General features: G+C 35.0%; 2 protein-coding genes across 2 annotated transcripts; both read left to right on the top strand.

Annotated features, from left to right (window-relative positions):
• The first annotated feature begins 192 nt into the window (after nt 1–192).
• On the top strand, nt 193–20,739 carry LOC126748645 (uncharacterized). Its single transcript, XM_050458004.1, has 5 exons — nt 193–378; nt 8,258–8,553; nt 8,609–8,905; nt 17,507–18,826; nt 18,941–20,739. Exons 2-5 carry the CDS (start codon nt 8,268–8,270, stop codon nt 20,386–20,388), a joined length of 3,351 nt encoding a protein of 1,116 aa, XP_050313961.1. The 5' UTR covers nt 193–378; nt 8,258–8,267; the 3' UTR covers nt 20,389–20,739.
• On the top strand, nt 988–3,036 carry LOC126750067 (nucleic acid dioxygenase ALKBH1). The gene is given in 4 exon segments (XM_050459563.1): nt 988–1,025; nt 2,098–2,250; nt 2,252–2,473; nt 2,475–3,036. Coding segments are annotated over 4 exon segments (723 nt in total). The 3' UTR covers nt 2,785–3,036.
• Nucleotides 20,740–22,035: the final 1,296 nt, after the last annotated feature.

Here is a 22,035-nt window from a genome sequence, read left to right as displayed (position 1 = left end):
TTGCTTATCACTTTATCGAAGACCTAGATTAAATATTCTGCAAATAGTTTCTGGTAATTAATTACTTATTATGAAAGTAATTTAACAAAAACCTTTTTTAATTGATGATTTTATCAAGTAAAGAGATCTGTAGCAAAGTCCCATAGTCCCATTACCTTTTCACTACTAACTTCATTAATGTTATGATTCATCGGATAGGTGACAGTGACAGTTCAGTGAGTCACCGGGTGCCCCACCTCGTGTTTTTAAGAAATTTGTTGTTTGACCACTTGTTGCCCCATAAAAATGATTTTTTAATAATATTCCACTTATAATTTTTTAAACTTTATTTACTTAATATATGCCCCTTACGTAGAGCAGCATACAAAGTAACTCAAGGTAAGCACAGTGATTACACAAAAAATTATGTTTTATTTTATTTATTTGTTTGTTTAAAAAAGTTATTTTTAACCATTGTGGGGGTTATCGCCATCTCATCTATATTAACTCAAGCAAACGTATTTTTTTTTGTTTGATGTTAATTAGCTAACCTTAGATTTTGAGTGTTTGTGGTACTCAGTGTTCTGATATGTTTTTGTATTAGGAGACACCAAACTGGTTTACTGGAGGATCAAACAGGCAAACTAATAGACACAGGGTAAGCATACTATTTCCTTATTTATTACCAGTATGTAACATGCACATTTCAGGCACAACATGTTCAAAGACAGCTTCAAATACTACAAATCAAAAAATCCTCCGCCAGAACTAGGAAGAGTTTTAGATTTCCAATCAATGGAGGGCACAAAAAATAAAGTGCAAAAGGTACCTCTTGTATCAGATGAAGAGCCATTTTTTGGCTTCAGATCCATAAACACCTGGGAAGTGTATGAATTCATTGATAAACCTGGGCTTTTATTTATTAAAAACCCATTTACTGTTCTGGGGCAAAGGTACTGGACCATCAGGTGCCTTAAAGACTACTCTAAGAAACCAAATAAATCTAACATGGATCCTGCTAATTTGGTGCCAGACAATAAGGACTGGTGGGAAATGTGCCAAAGTAATAATGTGCTTCTATTAAATAAACTGAGGTGGATCACTTTAGGTTACCATCACAATTGGGATACAAAAGTTTATTCGGAAAGTAATAGGGGCAAATTCCCAAAAGATCTTAGAGATATGACAGCATTTATAAGCAGGGTATTGGGTTTAAATAGTTTCTCTGCCGAGGCAGCCATAGTCAACTACTACCACATGGACTCGACTCTTTCAGGACATACAGACCATTCAGAGAGAAACCTTGAAGCTCCCCTGTTCTCATTCAGTTTTGGCCAAACCGCTGTATTTCTTATAGGAGGAAAAACTATTGATGATATTGCTATTCCTATGTTCCTTCGCAGTGGGGATATAATAATAATGGGCAAAGAGTCCAGACTTTGCTATCATGGAGTGCCAAAGATACTGCAAATGGATTCACGGATGTGGGGCAATTTGGATCTTGATAATGAGAAAAATATACCTAAAGATTACAGGGATGTCGTCAGGATATCCAAAGATGAGGCACTATGGAAACCTTTTGGGGATTATTTGACTCACTCGAGGATTAACATTAATGTCCGGCAAGTGTTGTACGATGGAGAGAAGCAGCTAACATAAGACTGAGAAGATATTTATTTACGGTGGAGGCATTACTGACCAATATTGTTTGGTTGTAATCAATTACATTATGCATTTTTGCATATTTATGTTCATTACTGTGTCTTCATTATTAAAAGTATATGTAGCAATATAACATAGTCTGAAATGTATTTGTTTATATTAAACAATGTTTGTTAAATAATGTTATGTTATTTAAACCTTGGGGAGGTCAGTTAGTGCTTGCATGTAAGTGAAATTCTTTATTACTTCCAGGCAGTTGAAATTCCCTTTGAAAGATTGAATGCATTGTAATTTCCTATTTTAATGTCTCCAAAAATGAATTCTTAGTTGTATATTATTTAGTCTGTAAGCAATGAGCAGCAAAATTGAAATACCAGAAAATCCCACTTGATTTAAAGACTTAGAAAAAAAGTGTGAATGACCACTAAAAGTTTATAAATTTAGTACGAAACCTAGGCTTTTGTTTATTAAAAACCCATTTACTGTTCTGGGGCAGAGGTACTGAACCATCAGGTGCCTTAAATACTACTCTAAGAAACCAAATATAGCATGGACTAATAAAGATTTGTGAGTAACAATGTGCCTCTATTAAATAAACAAGTGGATCACTTAATTGGAATACTAAAGTTGATTCAGAAAGTAATAGGGGCAAATTTCCAAAGGATCTTAGAGATATGACAGCATTTATAAGCAGGGTATTGGGTTTAAACAGCTTCTCTGCAGAGGCAGCCATAGTCAACTACCACCACATGGACTCGACTCTTTCAGGACATACAGACCATTCAGAGAGAAACCTTCAAGCCCCTCTGTTCTCATTTAGTTTTGGACAAACTGCTGTTAGGAGGAAAAACTATTGATAATATTGCTATTCCTATGTTCCTATGCAGTGGGGACATAATAATAATGGGCAAAGAGCCCAGACTTTGCTATCATGGAGTGCCAAAGATACTACAAATGGATTCAAGGATGTGGGGCAATTTGAATATTGATAATGAGAAAAATATACCTAAAGATTACAGGGATGTCCTCAGGATATCCAAAGATGAGGCACTATGGAAACCTTTTGGGGATTATTTGACTCATTCGAGGATTAACATTAATGTCCGGCAAGTATTGTACGATGGAGAGAAGCAGCTAACATAAGACTGAGAAGATATTTATTTACAGTGGAGCCATTACTGACCAATATTGTGTGGTTGTAATCAATTACATTATGCATTTTTTTGCATATTTATGTTCATTACTGTGTCTTCATTATTAAAAGTATATGTAGCAATATAATATAGTCTGAAATGTATTTGTTTATATTAAACAATGTTTGTTAAATAATGTTATGTTATTTAAACCTTGATGAGGTCAGTTAGTGCTTGCATGTAAGTGAAATTCTTTATTAATTCTAGGCAATTGATATTCCTTTAAAAAGATTGAAGAATTGCTCATTCTCTGAATTTTTTTTATAAAATTTTAAAATATTGTAGTCTGCCTTGTCTTTATCAGATGTATACCATTTAAGTTTAAGTATACTATTCGTATTCCGAGGCCTAAAACACAGTTATTTACACAATAATTTTCCTACAATTTTACATACTTATCATATAAATTCCTTATATTTATACCTAGATCCACTATCAATTTCTTGTAAAGATCCAAGGAAAAAAATCATTTTACCTCTGGTGAATCAGCAGGGTATAAATTGGGTGCTAACTATGATAGATTGTCCATTGGATTTTTTTTTGTATGTTTGCGGAGGTCTTCGGTATACAGATTAAACATTTGTTTTTTTAGTGGTTTTTGGTACCTAATGACTTTTTCTTATAAATTGAAGAAAAAAATTGTTTTTTTTAGGTATGTACTTATATATTGTTTGCATTATGGAATGTAGATTTAAAACTTGGAATTTCTTCAAATGATTGGATATATATACATATACATATATAAAGTGTGTCCATTATTCCATACCTTACTCCAATGTGGCTGTATTTTCGAAGCAAACATTTTTTTTTTGTAAATGGTGGTGAAAAAAAGCTACATTTTAAAATAATTTTGACATATACAGAGTGTTCATAAAAGGAGTGGCAGAAGAATTAAAAAAAAAAAAATGTAGGATGTTCCATAATATTATAAATTGTTATATATTTGATTTTCTGATTCTACATCAAAATTTAAATAATTTGATGTATTCCATGTTATACATTATTTATTTATTTAAACTCCAATCAAACCACATTAATAATGTAATTACAATGAGGGAGTGCCTACCAACTAAGCAAGACCAAACTAACCTAATAAAAAAGAAACAATAAAATTAAACTATAGGGAAAAGTTACAGGTCAATAAAGGCAGTACTAAGATACATACCAAAATATAAGAATTAGTATAATAATAAAGACTAGAACAGTGGATTATAAAATTAATTTATTTTCACACTAAGGAGTTTATTTTTAAGAGTTAAAACATTTATATTAAAAATATCTATATCACAGAGTTGGATCACTTTATTGCACTTAGCATAATTTTAAGGGGAGATAGACTAGTCAAATTCACATTAAATAATTTATGTTTGTAGGTCTAAGGGCTACCTTGAGTACACTAAAAACAGACTGAGCATCTCTCCTTTGACTTAAGATACTATGTTGAAATTAGTCAACATACTTTTGTAAGACACCATATATGAATGCATATTTTATTGTTTTACATCGCTTCTGAACTTTTTCAATGTCGCTACAATGAACCTTTTCTTGAGGTGACCATATTATAGCTGTATACTCGAGGTGAGGTCGAACTTTTGCCTTGAACAGTCTAATTACAGTATCTATTTTAAACCACCTTGAGTTTCTAATAACAAAACCCAGTGCCCTATATGCTTTTTTAAAAATAATATCCTGGTGCGTGTTAAATTTTAGGTTTGATTGCAAATAAACCCCCAAGTCTTGGCATTCAGTCTTCCTACTAAATACAATATTATTTAATTTATAGTCACATAATATAGGGCTATTTTTTCGGGTACAGCTGATTACATGACACTTGCTGATATTAAGACACATTTTATTGTCCACAAACCATTTGTTGATATGTAAATCCTTCTGTAAATCTTTAGAATCATTAAGAGAACTTATTTGTTTAAATATTTTCATCCGCAAAAACTAGGCTTTGGGAAAATTGAACAGACTCAGGAAGATTGTTAATGAAAATTGCAAACATTAAAGAGTTAAGATTAATACCCTGAGGCACTCCCGATGTAGAAACAAATGTATTTGAAAATGATTTTCCTACTTTTACCTTTTGATTTCTATTGTGAAGATCAGAGTGCATAAAGCCACATGCTAATTCAGAAAAGCCAATTGCACATAATTTATCAATTAATAACCCATGATCAACCCCAGTTGAGCCTTAATATTACAAACTGCTTCTGAGGCAGTATCGGTCAATATGCAAAGGTTTGTTACAATGGATCTGTAGGTTGTTGAATAGCAAATTTGTCATTAAATAAAATATTTTTAAAAATTTTTTCTATTACACACAAAACACTGGTCTGTAATTTTGCACTGAATTTATATCACCGGAACTTTTATAAATTGGAATAATGACTGCTGTCTTATGTTCATTGGGAAATTGATTATTTTTAACTGCAATATTAAAAGTTTTGGCTAGGGGTTGAGAGAGAAAATCAACACATTCCTTAAAAATATATGCGGGTATGTTCTCAACACCTGTGGTTGAAATGAATTGAATTGTCGAAACAGTGGGCTGCCAATGCAGTTATGCATATAGGTCTCCTAATGGACCCGTCATGCCCCACCGGGGGTTACCAGAGCCCAACGGCCTTAGGGAAACCGATAAGGCTCTCTGGTCTGAAGGACTTAAAGTCACTCGGTACACTGAAAGTGTTACCCAAGTATTTGAACCTGGCGCGCGTGAGTGCTCTCTCCAACAACATGGTCAACGGTTTCATCCTCCTCACAGCACCACCGGCATTGGTTGTCCGGGTTGTCCGCAATACCGATAGTATGAAGATGGCTTCTTAAGTGCCAGTGACCGGTTAAAAGACCTGTCACTAGCCGAATTTCGCGTCTTTTTAGGCGTAGTAGATTTTTGGTGAGACAGGCAGAGAGCCCACGTATGTGCGCTTTAGCCTGTCTCATACCAGGGGACTCGGTCCATCTTCGGTGGGTCCACTTGTCCAGCAGACCCTTCATTGACGCGACCGCAACGCATTTGGCGATACCAACTATGGGTTCCGGCCCCATCGGCACATTCGCGGATCCCAGTCTGGCAAGAAAGTCCGCTTCCTCATTACCTGCATGGCCTGCGTGGCCAGGTATCCAGACGAGCTGGACCCTGCAGCCAACCTGCACCAGTTTTTTCAGGATTTTTATGCACTCTAGTACAAGCTTGGAGCTTACCTTTGCGGCCGTGATAGCCTTAATGGCAGCTCTGCTGTCCGAGCATATTGATACGACTGTATTGCGGTGTCCGCAGCTTAGGATTTTCTGTCCGCATTTTAATACAGCGAATACTTCGGCCTGGAAGACAGTGGCGTGCTCCCCCAGCGAGTATGCCCTACTGGTATGTGGGATCCCATCACAAAGCCCTGATCCAGCTCTGTTATTCATTCTGGAGCCATCTGTGTACCAGATGGTCCCCCTATTTAGCAATGCAGGTCTGTTTGAATGCTGCCACTCCTCTCTACCTGCAATGTGCGTCACGAATCCCTCACAGTCACTGGAGCCATGCAGTCACTGCCCATCAGAAGCAGAGGACATTCCTGTATGGCCCGTGACCAAATTTTTGCGTGACCGGTCTCGTCAGCACGTAGTTTGCCGAGGACGTATAGCCTGTACGCAGTCCTCAATGCCTCGAATTGCACAACGAGGTCCAGAGGCGGAAGCCTCAGCAGAGGCTCGAGCGTTCTAGTTGGCGCCGTCCGCACGGAACCCGTTATGCTGAGACATGCAAGACATTGGACTCTGTCCAGTTGAGCACGAATTTTCGCTTTCTCCGTACATGGCTACCAAATGATAGCCCCGTATGTGAGAAGAAGTCTCTCAATGCGCGAGTAGATCCAGTGGAGGATCTTAGGAGACAGACCTCAGGTATTGCTGAAAGCCCGCCTGCAGGCCCATAGCGCGCAGGTGGCCTTCTTCATTCTGGTGTCTGCATGATCGTACCAGAAGAGTTTGGGATCTAACTTGATTCCCAGAAATCGAACTGTTCTGGAGTAATGCAGCTGCACGCCACCTAGAGATATAACAGGGGACGTGCCAAAGTTACGTCTCCTCGTGAATAGTAGGAGCTCTGCTTTTTTGGGCCCCCGAGAGGCACCATATGTCCACCATACGCAGGGTTCTCATCATAGGGCCCCGCATTGAGATGGCGTCTTTCCCCGGGCAAAGGATTACCAGATCATCAGCGTAGGCCTGTGTGTATAGGCCAGGATTGTTTAAAAGATTTATCAGGCTGTCGACCACAAGGCACCACAAAGTAGGGGACAATACTCCTCCCTGCGGGCAGCCCCTAGCCGCCAACGTTTCGACAATCTCGTTGTTGAGCTGGGCAGATACATGACGTTTCGAGAGCATGGTTTCTATCCAGCTAACCAAACAGGGTTCTGAGCCGCGGCTCTCGAGTGCTTGGCAGATTAATGCGAAAGGGGTGTGTCACCTGTGGTTTTTTTTGGTTTTAATCTCTATAGTATTTCCTATTTCATCTTCTGTAGTGTAGGAAAAATTCAAACTGCCATAAAAATCACTTTTTTTAGGCATGTCTGACTGAGATGCATAAAAACAGATGCAAAATACTGAGTAAAGGCATCCGACACAGCTTGAGATCCTCAAAAATTTCACTTTTCACCTCATCCGGAATGCCCTCAGCAGATTTTAGGAGTCATTCATCGACTTTTTTCAACTTTAAGAGGCTATAGATCCGTAAGACATACATTTTTAGCTCTGTTAACCATCAACATTTTTTGACTTTTTAAGGAAAAACAAAGACAAGTGGCAATAGCATTTTTTCTTTTATTAAACACATCTTAAAAAGTTAAGATAGGAATGTAAAAATCATTTTATCCTGATAAGTAGTTATGGATCTGTAGCCTCTTAAATAAAAAAAAAAACTGTCATTCAATTCAAAAACTACTTTTTATGAAGAATCTTGAATTATAAATTTTACGAAGAATCTAAAAATGAAATAATATACATATACGATCTTCCATTTAAAAAAAAACATAAATTTCTACCTCTACGCCTTTCTTTGAATACCCTGTATGAGTCAAAACTATGTAGCTTTTTCACACCCTATACATAAAAAAATAGATTTTTTTTGCTTCAAAAATACAGCCACAATGGAGGAAGGAAGTATTAAAGAGACAAGCTATATACATTACATGCTTTTAACAGGAAGGCTATTTAATTAATAGTTAATCGTTATTAAAGTAATTTTTTTGTGAGCCATAATGTTAAGACTAGAATCTGCCTGGGCAGAATTATGAAATTGTCGGCCTTTTATTTGCATACTTTTGCTTACTACAGGTTGCTTTTTGTTATTTATTTTTTTGGGATACAAACAATGCTTATTATTATTAATAGAAAGTAAAATTAATTCTTAGATGTGTTTCTAGTCTGTAAACAATGAGCAGCGAAATCGAAGTACCAGAAACGCCCAATTGGCTTAAAGATTTAGAAGAAAAGCGTGAACGACGACTGAAGGCTCGATTGGGGCACGAGGCGGGTGCCGGCGCCCCTTGCCTTAAGTGTGAAGACAAATGTCCGGGGCTGGATCTGCATTTCTGGAGAAAGGCCTGTAAAATTTGCAGGTGCCCAAAAGAGGAGCATGACGTGCCAGACGATGATGTTTACGGGTGGGCTCAGTTTCAATTATTGGGCAGCAAACCCAGTAAAGTCAAAACTAAAATTGGTAAGTTTTTGCATTGCATTACCGAAATCCTTTGTTAAGCATTCATATTTTTTAGTTTTGCCTGGCAAAAAGGACGAAGTGGAGCTTGAGTGGGCGCCCAAAGGTCATAAAGAAACCATCGATAAATATTTGAAAACTTTACCGCCAGAATCTTTACCGGTTAAAGGATCACAGGCTGCACAAGAGAGGAAGCAACTTCTGCAGAAGCAGATTCCCGTTCACGACATCGATCCGAGTCTGTGTCATGAACTAAATGAAGAAGAAGTCAAGAAAATGGAAGATTACATAGACCATGTTAAGAAGAGTTCTGTGGGCGTTGGTCAAATCGTTAACTTATCAAGCGTCATCAAAGGTACAATTTTATTATTTAAGCTTGCTTAATTTTCTTTAGTGAATATAGGTAAAAAAAAACTGCTGCAGACGATCGATTTGTATATTTTGGTCAACGTTTCATCATCCTCAGAACTCTTAAAAGATACGCAAAGACACAATTAAAATCATACATTGGCATAGTTGCATTTTCGCACACAGTAAAAGTTATAATTAATGCTCAATTGAAAATAAGTTTTTTTTAGTCTAAAATTAATTCTTTTGAAGAATTGATTATTAAAGTTTAAATCGTAATTAAAATTTAAAAAAAATAGCCTTTAACACAATTTCTAAACTTTTTAAATTTAAAAACTAAAAGGTTACAACAGATAACTATTGCTAACGCAGAATTTTTTTTTGAAATTTAATGATGGGTTTTTGAATGTGCGATTACTATCCAATCATCATGCAGATTTGGTAGATCTTTTCAATAGTAAAGAGTATTTTTAGATATTTTTTGCGTATTTCGGAGACCTGGTTAAATGGAAATGTACCTTTTAGTATGGTTGGTATAAATGTATCTAATCTTGTAAGGAATCATAGAAAGTTAAGAGGTGGAGGTCTCTGTTTTGATATTAAGACGTTTTAAATAGATCTGGATTGAAGTAGACACAAATAAGAGAAAATACGCCTTAGGTTCCTTATACAGACCACATATAAAAGTTTTTCCGAATTTATAGATGTTTTTGAGGATCCCTTTTCAGAATTAACAGTAAATGGAATTATATGTGAAGGCGATCTAAATATAATTCTATTGGACTTTGATAGTGTACATTCCTTAGCATTTTATGAGAGCGTGTCTTCTTTTAATTCGAGTCAAATAATTAATTACACGACTCGAGAAGCTACTTCATGTGTTACCTTGTTACATTTCAGCCTGAAATTACACCGTTGATGTCGGTGTTTTAGATAATTTTTTGGTGTATTGCATTTTGTCTTTAGAGAGTAATAGATCCGACAGTCAAACTGTAAACTTCAGAAATCTTAAGCACATTAACAAGGACTTACTATTTGGAAATGAGACAATTCGGTAATATTATTTACTTGAATGATGTAAATGCAATATCTTTTAATGAAATTTTACTTAATATTTTTGATAGCGCCGCTTAAAAATGTAACTTTTAAAGAACCTAAGCCAGTCTGGTTAACAGATAATAATCAATGATTAAATTAAAAAATAAAGCATTTAACAAAAATAAAAAAACACGTACGAAAGGGCATTGGGAATACTTTAAGCAAATTAGAAATGAACTAATATCGCTATAGTTACTGAGTCCTGCCACATTCAATAATCCTGGTTCTATAAATCGACACTTACAATTTTCAAGAAATCATGAAACCATGGATCAACTACCGTATAATTATTACAAAAATGATAGGCAATGTTACGTTGAATCATTCTTTACCTTTAGGACGTCACGATTTCAAAAGTCAAAAAATATATATCTGTCTGAAGTAAAATCGATGGCTACCGGTTCGGACCTTATTAATCTTGAAATGGTGCGTTTGTGTTGTCCAATGATATTGGCATACCTAACCAACACGATACGTTCCTGCTTATTAGATTCCATTTTTCCAGAGCGTTAAAAAATTTTCTGGGTTATTCCTTTTCTTAAAAAAAATGCTATTTCAGGAGAAGGTTCTTAAAAAAATAATGTTTACACGTAAATCTATATAGAAATCTTCCTTCCACTATAAAACATAACTAATGATATAATTATTAGGGCGGCCGATAAAAGCAAATGCACAGGTCTTATTCTATTGTACTTCTCGACCACCAGACTCATTTGTCCAATCCTACTACCCAATTTTGTTGGGTTTTCAGAGCATGCAATTACACTTTGGAAAGTGTTGAATGTATTAAATATTTCATTAATTAAAAGAATTATAAGCACAAATGATTCATTACCATGTGAAAAACTACAAAAAACTTTGAAGGATTGTATTTCGATGTCGAGTTGCGCTTTAAATTCCATATTAAAACGTGTCTACAAAAAACATATATTGCACTGAAGTTACTTTATCTTCACAGGCATTTACTATTGGAATCTTTCAAAATTTAACTGACTGACACTTTAGTTTTGAACCTTTTTACCTATTTTGATGTGGTTTACTCACCTTTACACTAAAACACAAAAAATTCAACGGGTACAAAAATCTTGTTTAAGATACATCTATGGAACTACAAAGCAGGAGGCAGTCTCTCATAAACTCAAAGACTGTAACCTTAAATTTAAGATTTAAGGGGTTAATTACTCAACCACCTCACAAGATCAGTTTTTTCAGCGAGCTTTAATTTTCTATCGGCTTTATAATGACATTCCTGCAGACCTAAAAGCTTTATTGGAGAGCTCTTTTAAAAAAAAGTAAAATTATTGCCTTAGTAGCATGGTGTTTGGCTACATCTTGTGCTATGTCTTAGTCGATATTCTTTTACCGTAGTAGTATGTAATATTTTTGAATTGTACCTTTTTTATTCGTTTTCTTTCTTTTTGGAGTCAAACTTTTTTTTTTTTAAATGGACTCCTTTTTTAACGACAACATTAATTATATATATTTATGTATCGGATTGTTTTATATGGTTTACAAAGTAAAAATATTATTACACATACATATATCTTAGATAGTCTTCGTTAATTCGTTAAAATTATTGAAACACTAACTAAAAGTTTTCGATAGTCTTTCTATAATTTTAACAGAGCTGATCTTAGAGTTTTATATGATAGCTTCCTCGGAATTGATTGGAGTGATTTGGGAGTCGCTGGGGATGTCAATAATGCCCTGGAGCTCTTTTATCAAAAAATTTATTCCTGTCTTAATGAGCTTGTTCCAAAAACTGTAAAACGAACGCGAACCTATCCGCCATGGTTTACCGCAGAGATAATGAAATCCCTAAAAGAAAAACATAACAGGTGGAAAAAATTTAAACGTTTTGGTCATCTTCAAGATTTAGCCAGATTTAAAGAATTACGTTCTAAGATTAAAAGAGATATTGATCTGTCTTATAAGCAATATTGTAGAGGGCTTGAAGATGAGTTAAAATTAAAACCTCATAATTTTTGGAAGTTAATTCAGAACTCAAAAGAACATAGCTCGTTACCATAATCTATGTTTGATCAAAGAAGAGAGCTGTTAAGTAGCCCTCAGGGTATTGCCAATGCATTTGCCGATTACTTCCAGAGTTCTTACACTACTGGTGAATCGCCGCAAAATAATGTTGATATAACTCAAAAGCCTTATGTACAGTCCATAATTTTGTCTGATTTCACTGAAAATTATGTTTTACTGGCCTCAAAGACTATCAAGCCAAAATCAATAGTTGGCCCTGATAAAATACCAGCTTTTCTCTTATATGATTGTGCTTGTATTTTTGCTAAACCGTTAACAGTTCTCTTTAATCTGGCTCTAAAACAAGAATGTTTCCCGAACCTCTGGAAGTCATCAAAGATAATTCCAGTACACAAAAAAAATGATAAAAATCTCATCGAGAACTATCGGCCAATTACAATAATCAACAACTTTTCTAAATGTTTTGAACGTGTTCTTCATTCGGCCTTATTTCCTTCAATGAGGGGTCTTATAGATCATCGTCAACATGGATATACGTAGATCTACCACCACAAACTTAGTTTGTCTTACAGAACATATATCTGAGTCAATAAATGCCAGGTCACAGGTTGACGTTATTTATACAGACTTCTCGAAGGCTTTTGACCGTCTGGATCATGGTATTCTTCTAAATAATCTTGACCAAAACTACGGTTTTTCTTCTCACCTAATACACTTTTTTAGCTCTTATCTTACGGGTCGTCTTCAGCACGTGGAATGTTATGGCCGTAGTTCGGCTCAGATAGTTGCAACGTCTGGAGTTCCACAGGGCTCCATATTGGGGCCGCTCTTCTTCAACATATTTATTAATAGTATATCGGAACAGCTCACTGTAAATAGTTTGTTATATGCGGATGATACAAAATTGTATTATGGCATCAATAGTATCTTAGATTGTATGAAATTGCAAAATAATATTAATCTCCTCAATGCATGGTGCAAAAATACAACAATCTTCCTCTTAATGCTGCCAAGTGTAAAGTTGTTTCTTACTCTTTGAAAAAAACCTGATTATATATGACTATACTATGGACAGTGAGACTGTCCCGAGATCAACGGAGTTCAAGGATTTGGGGATGACATTCGACAGCACTCTTTCCTTTCAGCCACACATTCAGGACATTGTTAATCGGAGCTACAGAATGCTGGGTTTTGTCATTAGGAACGCACATAGCTTTAATAATATCTTTAGTCTGAAAATTTTGTATGTTTCTTATGTGAGATCAATACTGGAATATGCTTCTTCTGTGTGGTCACCATTTTATATGAATCATATACATGAACTAAAAAATGTTCAGCGTAAATTCTTACAGTTCCTTTCATATAAATGTGACGGAGTGTACCCAGAAATTGGTTTTTCACATCAACGCCTTCTAGAAAGGTACTCCTTTAGTAGTCTTGAGGAGAGGCGAAAATCTGCTGATCTGAAATTTTTATTTAAACTTCTTAATAATAAAATTGATTCGCCAGACCTATTACGACATGTAAATCTTCATGTGCCCCGCATATCATCTAGAAATTCTGACACATTTTACCTATCTAGACCTAGAACGAATATTTGTAAATATTCTCCAATGCGTAGAGCATGTGGAAGTATTGTATAATATTGTAGGAAACTATAGCTATTAATAATGTATTCTTTTTTTTTTCTCTAGTTTTGGATTGTAATTTGTATAATTTTTTCTGTGGAGTGGTGTAATTAAAATAAAATAAAAATAAAATAAAAAATAATAATAATAATTGTAAAACCATAATAAGTATAAAGGTTTATAGCATTTTCGTGGTTTAGAGTTTTTAAATTCCTTTTAACTACCTACCTTGGGAAATGAATTTGGACAATACCTATGAGACAATTGTCTTTCAAAGAGCTCATTTTCCTATCAATTCTTTATAGAGGAAAAAAAGCAAAACATTGTTAATAATAAAACTTGTTAATAATAAATTGTTAGGATAAATATACCTGAAGACTCACATAGTGTAGGATTTTATGCTATGTACAAGGTGTTCTTTGTCAGAAGTGGCTTCTGGTTTCCGTAGACTCAAATAAGGATTTCTAAACAAAAAAAATTCTAATTGATATCAACTCATTTTAGTTACATCATCAAAATTTTATTTGTTTAAGCAAGTCATAAGCTAAGAACCTTAAGTCGGTTTTTAAACAAAAAAAGCGTGATTCCATGTTTTTTTACGTAGTTAACCACCTAGAAAAAGAAAACAACATAAGTAGATATGTATTTCCAATCAGTAGTAACGCGTGCCCCATCGTTATTTTCAATTTAAGCAATGAAGGTAAAACGGTCCCACTGGTCTTTTTGCCCGGTTCGTTGTGCCTTTTCAAGGAGTATCCACATGTTACCGATTTAGTAAACTCGTTTTAAAAAACAGATATATTGCTATTTCATATAAGTCAATAGAATTTGAATATACAGGGTGTTTCAGAAGAATCCATTTGAGTATAGGAACCCATGTCCGGAAATGCGACACTACGCCACTACGGCCTTAAGATGCGTTAAAATTTATAAAAAACATTAATTACCTAACTAGGATCTGCTGCATTTATTTTTACCTTTTGTACATGATACCATAACAACAATTGTTTAAAATCAACGCTTATCAATGTCAATTCTCAATGTCATGTTTAAAAATTTTATAGCTTACAATTTTTAAACATTTATTGCTAATGGAAAACTTTACCAATCAAGAATTGGCGGATATGCATTTGGCATACGGAGCAACAAACTGCAATGCACGAGCAGCATTGCGGTTGTATCATGAACGTTATCCCGAACGGCAGCATCCTGGATACAAAAAGTATATTGCGGTTCATTGGCGGCTCGATGAGACAGGCATATTTAAGACCAAGATGCATGATACTGGTGTTGCTCGAACTGTAAGAACGGTCGAATTAGAAGAAGAGGTGCTTTAGCGAGTTGCCGATGAGCCATCAAATAGCACACGTGACGTCGCTAAGAATATGAATACGAGTAATGCTTCTGTCTGGCGGGTACTACACGAGCAACAACTCCATCCTTACTACTTCCAGAAAGTTCAAGGTATGACTGCAGCCGATTATGATCCTAGAGTTCAATTTTGTCGATGGCTTCTGGATCACATCATTGCACAACCAAGTTTTTTACGATATGTTTTGTGGACTGATGACGCCTCTTTCACAAGAGACGGTATTTTTAATAGTAGGAATAGCCATGTTTGGGACGAAGAAAATCCTTATGCAATTTTTCCAAGAAAACATCACGTATGGGCAGGCATTGTTGATGATTATTTAATTGGGCCATACCTTCTACCGGAACGGTTAACAGGACCTATTTATATGCGTTTCTTGGAGGAAGTTCTCCCAGAACTCCTTGAAAATGTTCCACTAAACGTTAGACAGCAAATGTGGTTTCAGTATGATGGAGCGCCGGCTCACTTTGCTGTACAAGTACGCGAGTATTTGGCTCAGCGGTTTGGGCACCGCTGGATTGCCAGAGGTGGAGCAGTTTCTTGGCCTCCTAGGTCACCCGATTTAACGTCGCTCGATTTTTTCTTGTGGGGACATGTAAAGTCTTTAGTCTACGAAACTTCAGTAGAATCAGAGCTAAACTTAATTTGACGAATAACAGCAGCATTAGAAATCATTCAAAACGAGGATCAAATTTTTAGTGTAGTCCGCCGAAATCATGTGCGGCGTTTAAATCGGTGTATTGAGGTTGGAGGAAGACATTTTGAACAATTGTTGTGATGGTATCATATACAAAAGGTAAAAATAAATGCATCAGATCCTATTTAGGTAATTAATATTTTTTCTAAATTTAAACGCGTCTTAGGGCCGTAGTGGCCTAGTGACACATATCCGGACATGGGTTCCTATACTCAAATGGATTCTACTGTTGCACTGAACAACCCCTAGAAGTTTGATCCTATAGTTCTAAAACACCCTGTATTATAATAAATAAATATGCAGCAATCATTAAATTATCAAATTTAACATAAAAAATAAGACAAAAATACTTTCTTTTACAAAAAACCGCCTGTTCACTTTACCGGCAGCTGCCTAATTGTCCGCAATAGTGAACCGAATACGGAATTAATTTATAAATTTTCGACGAAATGTCACAAGTAATACGAGAAATAAACAAACGATCCATTCTGCCTTCGGTTTCCCTACACACCAAGATTAATACACACATAGACATTTAATGCTTGAATCAGACTGAAACAATTGTTCGCAAAAGTACCTGTCGTAACTTGAATTGAAATTTATCAATTTGTTTTCATATTTAATTTATTCTTTGTCGAAAATAAACCTTTCGCCTTTTTCCATGTACTCCTCATATAAAAAAATATGTGCAGCTTAATAAAAATAGAGAATCTTATTAAAAATAGCTGGTCAAAAATCGCTAAAAGGCGTTAAGGATCACTCTCAGCGTTAAGATCGCTCTTTATTACCTCACCATTTAAAATATTCAAAATAATTATTTCTTATTTTAAATTTATTTATGTGCACATGAAAAACCAAATTTTAATTTTATACTTTTTCGAATAATTTAAGGGCGTTGAGAAAAAAAGTTCTTTAAAAGTTTTTTTTCCAAAATTTTACTAAAAAATAAAGAAATAATTGTTTTAAAAATAATTTAAAAATAAAATTAAAGATTCTTTCTATTACAAAGTTTCTGATAAAATAAATTAATATTCAGAATTGCTGCATCTTGGTCTTATAACATCCCTGCAACGTCTTTGATCAGTTCATACTTATTATCAGATTCTGAACATACTTTTCAGAAATACCGTTGCATATTTTTTAAGTACATGAGGTTTTGTACTGCTTTTATGTTTAGAAATTCTATCTTGTAAACATCTTGACGTTTTACCCATGTAAATACCATCGCATTCACAATATATTTTAAATAATGACTATCTACATAAATAATTAAAAAATATGGTTTAAAACTAACCAAATAGCTCAAAAACAAATCAAACAAAAAACTCTAGACCACGTAAGTCCTATAAATCTCTGTACTTATTATAGTTTTGTGTATATACATTCTTTTCATTTTGATAAAATGTTTCTCATGTTATCTGTTGTAACCTTTTGGTTTTTAAATTTAAAAAGTTTAGAAATTGTGTTAAATTCAGTTTTTTTTTTAAATTATCAATTCTTCAAAAGAAATAATTTTATGCAAAATATTTAAACTAGACTGAAGAAACCTTGCTTTTAATTGAATATTAATTATTACTGTGTACGAAAATGTAATCTTTGTAACATTGCCAGAATGTATGATATTCTCTTTTAGAGTCCTGAGGACGATTTCATAGGGATCGAAGTCGACCAAAATATATAAATCGATCTTCTGAAGTAGTTTTTTTTTACTTATATCCAAAAAACAAATTAAGCAAGCTTACAAACTGAGGTCACGATAAATGATGAATATTTATTATTTAATTTGCTTAAAAATGTATAATTCGTTTATCATTTTAGCGAACCTGCACAACATTAGCCCTCAGGAAGCGCATATAATCGCCAGCCGTTACTCGAAAGGAATCCCATTCAGTGAACTAGTAAAACTACAAGCAGGTTTAGCAAAGAATCTGGAAAATCTGACCCTTAACAGTCCAAAGAAAACCCCACTTAAAGAAATGCAGCCAGTAAACCCAATCCAACAAGAGACTTTACAAAACCCTTTGCATGCGAGCAAATTTAAAGACATCACACAGCCATGGTATTCAAATACTAGTCCTGGAAAAGGGACGACGAGCGCACAATATTCCGAAAATGTCCAAAGGCAGCAAAAACCCGACTATGCCATCGATAAAAAACTGTTGCAAGGCACCAACTTTGATCCGTCAAAGACCCCAAGTCAATTCTTAGGATACCATACGCCAGGATACAGGCCCAAAGACCAATATGGATTCGAAAATCCGTATTTCAATCAACCGAAATACGAAGAACAAAATCCACAAGCGCCAAAAAGTGTTAAGGACTTGATTTACAGCACCTATGATCCCGATAAAGGACCAGTCCCACAAGATGAAGGTTCTTCAAGGAGTTTTAATCCTAAGGATTCTGGATATAATTCTAACTTAGTGCCAAACACTTATAAACATGATCCTAGTGTCTTCCAGTCTATGCCTATGGATCCTGCCAAAACAATACCTCAAGGAATCCCTAGGTTTGATCCACTGACAGGAAAACTTATTAAAGAAGATCATAGATATCCACAAAAAATATCTAGTGGGCCACACTTACCAAGATTTGATCCTGAAACCGGCAAATATATCAAAGAAGATCTTAAATATCCACAGAATATTGCTGGTGGTGCCATATTTGACCCTGTTACTGGCAAATATCTAGCAGAAAGGCTGAAGGGACCAGAAGGAGCTTTGTCTAGAGTTGATCCTATTACTGGAAAACTTATTCCAGGTTATCAGTCGGCACAAATGCCCAGATACGATCCTAAAACAGGCAAATATATTGAGGAAGATGCTAGATATCCACAAAACATTGCAGGTGGTGCCATATATGATCCTATTACTGGCAATTATCTTGCAGAAACTCGGGAGGGACCAGGAGGAGCTTTATCTATGATTGATCCTGTTACCGGAAAACTTAGTTCAGGTTATCAGTCAATGCCAAGATATGATCCTGAAACTGGGAAATATATTGAGGGAGGTTCTTATTATCCAGGAAATATGGAAGGAGGAAAAGTAATTGATCCTGTTACAGGGCAACCAATTCCAGGGCACCACGTTGGCCAAATGCCAAGATATGATCCTGAAACTGGGAAATATATTGAAGGAGGTTCGAATTATCCAGGAAATATGGAAGGAGGAAGGGTGTTTGATCCTGTTCCAGGGCACCACGTTGCCCAAATGCCAAGATATGATCCTGAAACTGGAAAATATATTGAAGGAGGTTCTAATTATCCAGGAAATATGAAAGGAGGAGGAGTGATTGATCCTGTTACAGGGCAACCAATTCCATGGCACCACGTTGGCCAAATGTCAAGATATGACCCTGAAACCGGAAAATATATTCAAGAAGATCCCAGATATCCGAAAAATATACTTGGTAGGACAATATTTGACCCTGTCACTGGCAAATATTTACCAGACACAGGAGCAGGAGAATATGATCCTATTACTGGAAAACCTATACCAGGGCATCACTTTAATCAGCTACCTAGATTTGATCCTGAAACTGGCAAATATATTGAGGATGATCCAAGATATCAACAAAGATTGGCTGATTCTAGAGTATTTGACCCAATTACTGGAAAATACTTATCTGATAACGAGAGAGGTGCGGAGTTGGATCCGATCACAGGAAAGCCACGATTTGATCCTGAAAGTGGTAAATATCTTGCAGATCCCAAATCACAAGAAGTTGCCAAACCTTACAATCCTAATACTAGTAAATACATCACGGATGATGTTCCATTGTTTGATCCAGTAACTGGCAAATATATCCCAGAAGATCAGAGACTCCCAAATTCAGATTCTAAAAAACCGAGTGTTTTAGAGAGCATTAGACGTTTCGAAAATGCCATGTCACCGAAAGGTCTGAACAAACTCAGAAAACCGTTGTGCGACCTCCAACCGGGTCAGATAAACGTCTCGGAAGACTATTTGGAGCCTCATATGGTCAATATCGGCGCCATACAAGACATAAATCCGGAAATTCGAGCGGCTACGACCAAACTGAATCCCGGTTTCGAAGACCAGAACGAAGACAACAATGCCGATTACAGTCCCGATAGCATTAGGGAGATTTTAAATAACATTAAGCTACCCGACTGTCATTACTGCAAAAAGCCTTTTGAAGAGAACGAATTTGCCGTGACCATTGACAGGGCGAACGTGCTGTTCCACGCACAATGCTTCAAATGCGCCGGTTGCAACCAGAGTTTGGCGGATAACATTTACTTTTATTATAAAGATACCAACAACGTTTATTGCGGCAGGGATTATGCCAAGATAATGGGTTATCCGAGGTGTTCCGCTTGCGACGAGCTAATTTTCACCAAAGAGTATTGCCTCGCGGAGAACTCCACGTTCCACTTGAAGCATTTTTGTTGCTTTCAGTGTGACACCCCATTGGCGGGTCAAGATTACACTTTGGAGGACGAAAAACCGTATTGTTTACCTTGTTTCGAAACTTCCAAGGCGGCAAAATGTAGCACATGCGAAAACGTGATTAAGCCCGATGAGATGGGGTGTCAGCTGAACGGGGTGCATTTTCACGCGGAAGATCGCTGCTTTAGGTGCATAGTTTGCAGTGTACCTCTTATGGGGAAAAAAATGTTGCTGAGGAATGAGAAGTTGTATTGTTCCCATGAGTGTTTCAATACTGGGAAGAAGTGATTTTTGCAGCTTAAGGAAAATTCCTATATATAATTTAATTAATTGTGATTTTGTGCCTAGTATATATGACTCTAAATTTAAAGCCAGTAATATAGCATTTATATTTACCTATAAATAAGAAGTAAAAACTTTTTAATTTTGATACTAGTAGTGTTATAGTATATATATATATATATAAAGTAATGTCTACTTTTACCATTTAACTAAAGTGCCATTTTTATATTCGATTTTATATTGCCAACAAGTATTTTTATACCATTTATATCCTTTTATAGCATAAGAATTTTCATATTTTTATATACCGTATGTATACTATTTTATAGCTTCAAATATATGCAGTGCTAAAACATATATGTATTTTTTCTTGTATTACCAAGTCATATATTGATAGTAATAACTGTGATATTCCTAGCTTGATTCTCAGACTTCTCAAAGGTCTTTGATAGAGTGAACATCAAAATGCCTTATAAACAATTTTGAAAGAATTCAAAAAAACGTTTCTACGGTTTATTACATCTAAACTTAAAATCCTCGCAGAAGAAATGAATTATTTTAATATACAACAATTACTTAATATTCCAACCTTAGAAAATGGTGAGATTATGATTGATTTAACTTATTTATTTAAAATTATGAAGAGCTTGATAGACTCTCTAGATTGATTGGGAACATTCGGTTTTAGAGTTCCTCAGAGAAACACTAGGTGTAGAGTTAATTTACTCAGAAGAATCAAGTACAAATTATTGTTTAAATATTGGTAATGGACTTGATATTGATTTTTTCCTCCTCTTTAAAAGTTTTAAAATGACCGATTACTCTCCTACTGAATTTGTGGTGACGAATATGATCATAATGGACATCTGGTTCGTTAATGGAGACGCCACGAATACAACGAAAACGATCCTCGTGCCCTAGCTGTACTTGCTATGATTAATCTCAATCTGTTAAGTTGCCATGTAGAATGGGAACATAATGCCAAAAAGAACGTTTTTAAGAATTCTAAAAGTCCTTAAATACCATTCATACTATTGTTTAAATAAATTTTTATTAAAATAAGCTAAATGCTACAGTCGTTACTTAAATAAATCACAATATGAATTTATTTACATTTAAAAGTTAAAAATACTTCTTAATCTGATTTTGTTATATTTTGTATAGTCAAAGGTTTAATAATTGTTTATAGGTTCAAATATATGCAGTGCTAAAACATATAATATATTTTATATGTACTTAATTTTTGGCTGAAATTTTCAGTGTAAATCATTTATTTCATCGAGGCAGTTAAGATCTTTTTTATATCGAAAAAAAAACTTAAACTGCTTAGAAAATTGGTAAAATATTTTGCCAAGCAGTGTTATTGAAGTGTATATCTTTAGGGTTTACACAAAATTCTTCTTTAAGAAATTAAGTTCAATTTTTGTTGAGCAGTGTAAACTTCCAGTGAATTAAGACTTTTTCTCTATATAAATAAGATTAATTCAGACATTAAAAAATATAGATCAAATAAAACACACCATTTGTTCATATAATACAAAAATTATTCTCGTTAGTGAAACACGAACTACCACAGATGTTAAAAATCGTGAGTTACTTATTGATAACTTTGATTCTAACACTAGATACTGGTGGTGTTTTGATTTATATGAA

This window comes from Anthonomus grandis, chromosome 2 (assembly GCF_022605725.1).
Source record: "Anthonomus grandis grandis chromosome 2, icAntGran1.3, whole genome shotgun sequence".
NCBI classification, from domain to species: domain Eukaryota; kingdom Metazoa; phylum Arthropoda; class Insecta; order Coleoptera; family Curculionidae; genus Anthonomus; species Anthonomus grandis.
This window is presented reverse-complemented; position numbering and strand designations above follow the sequence as displayed.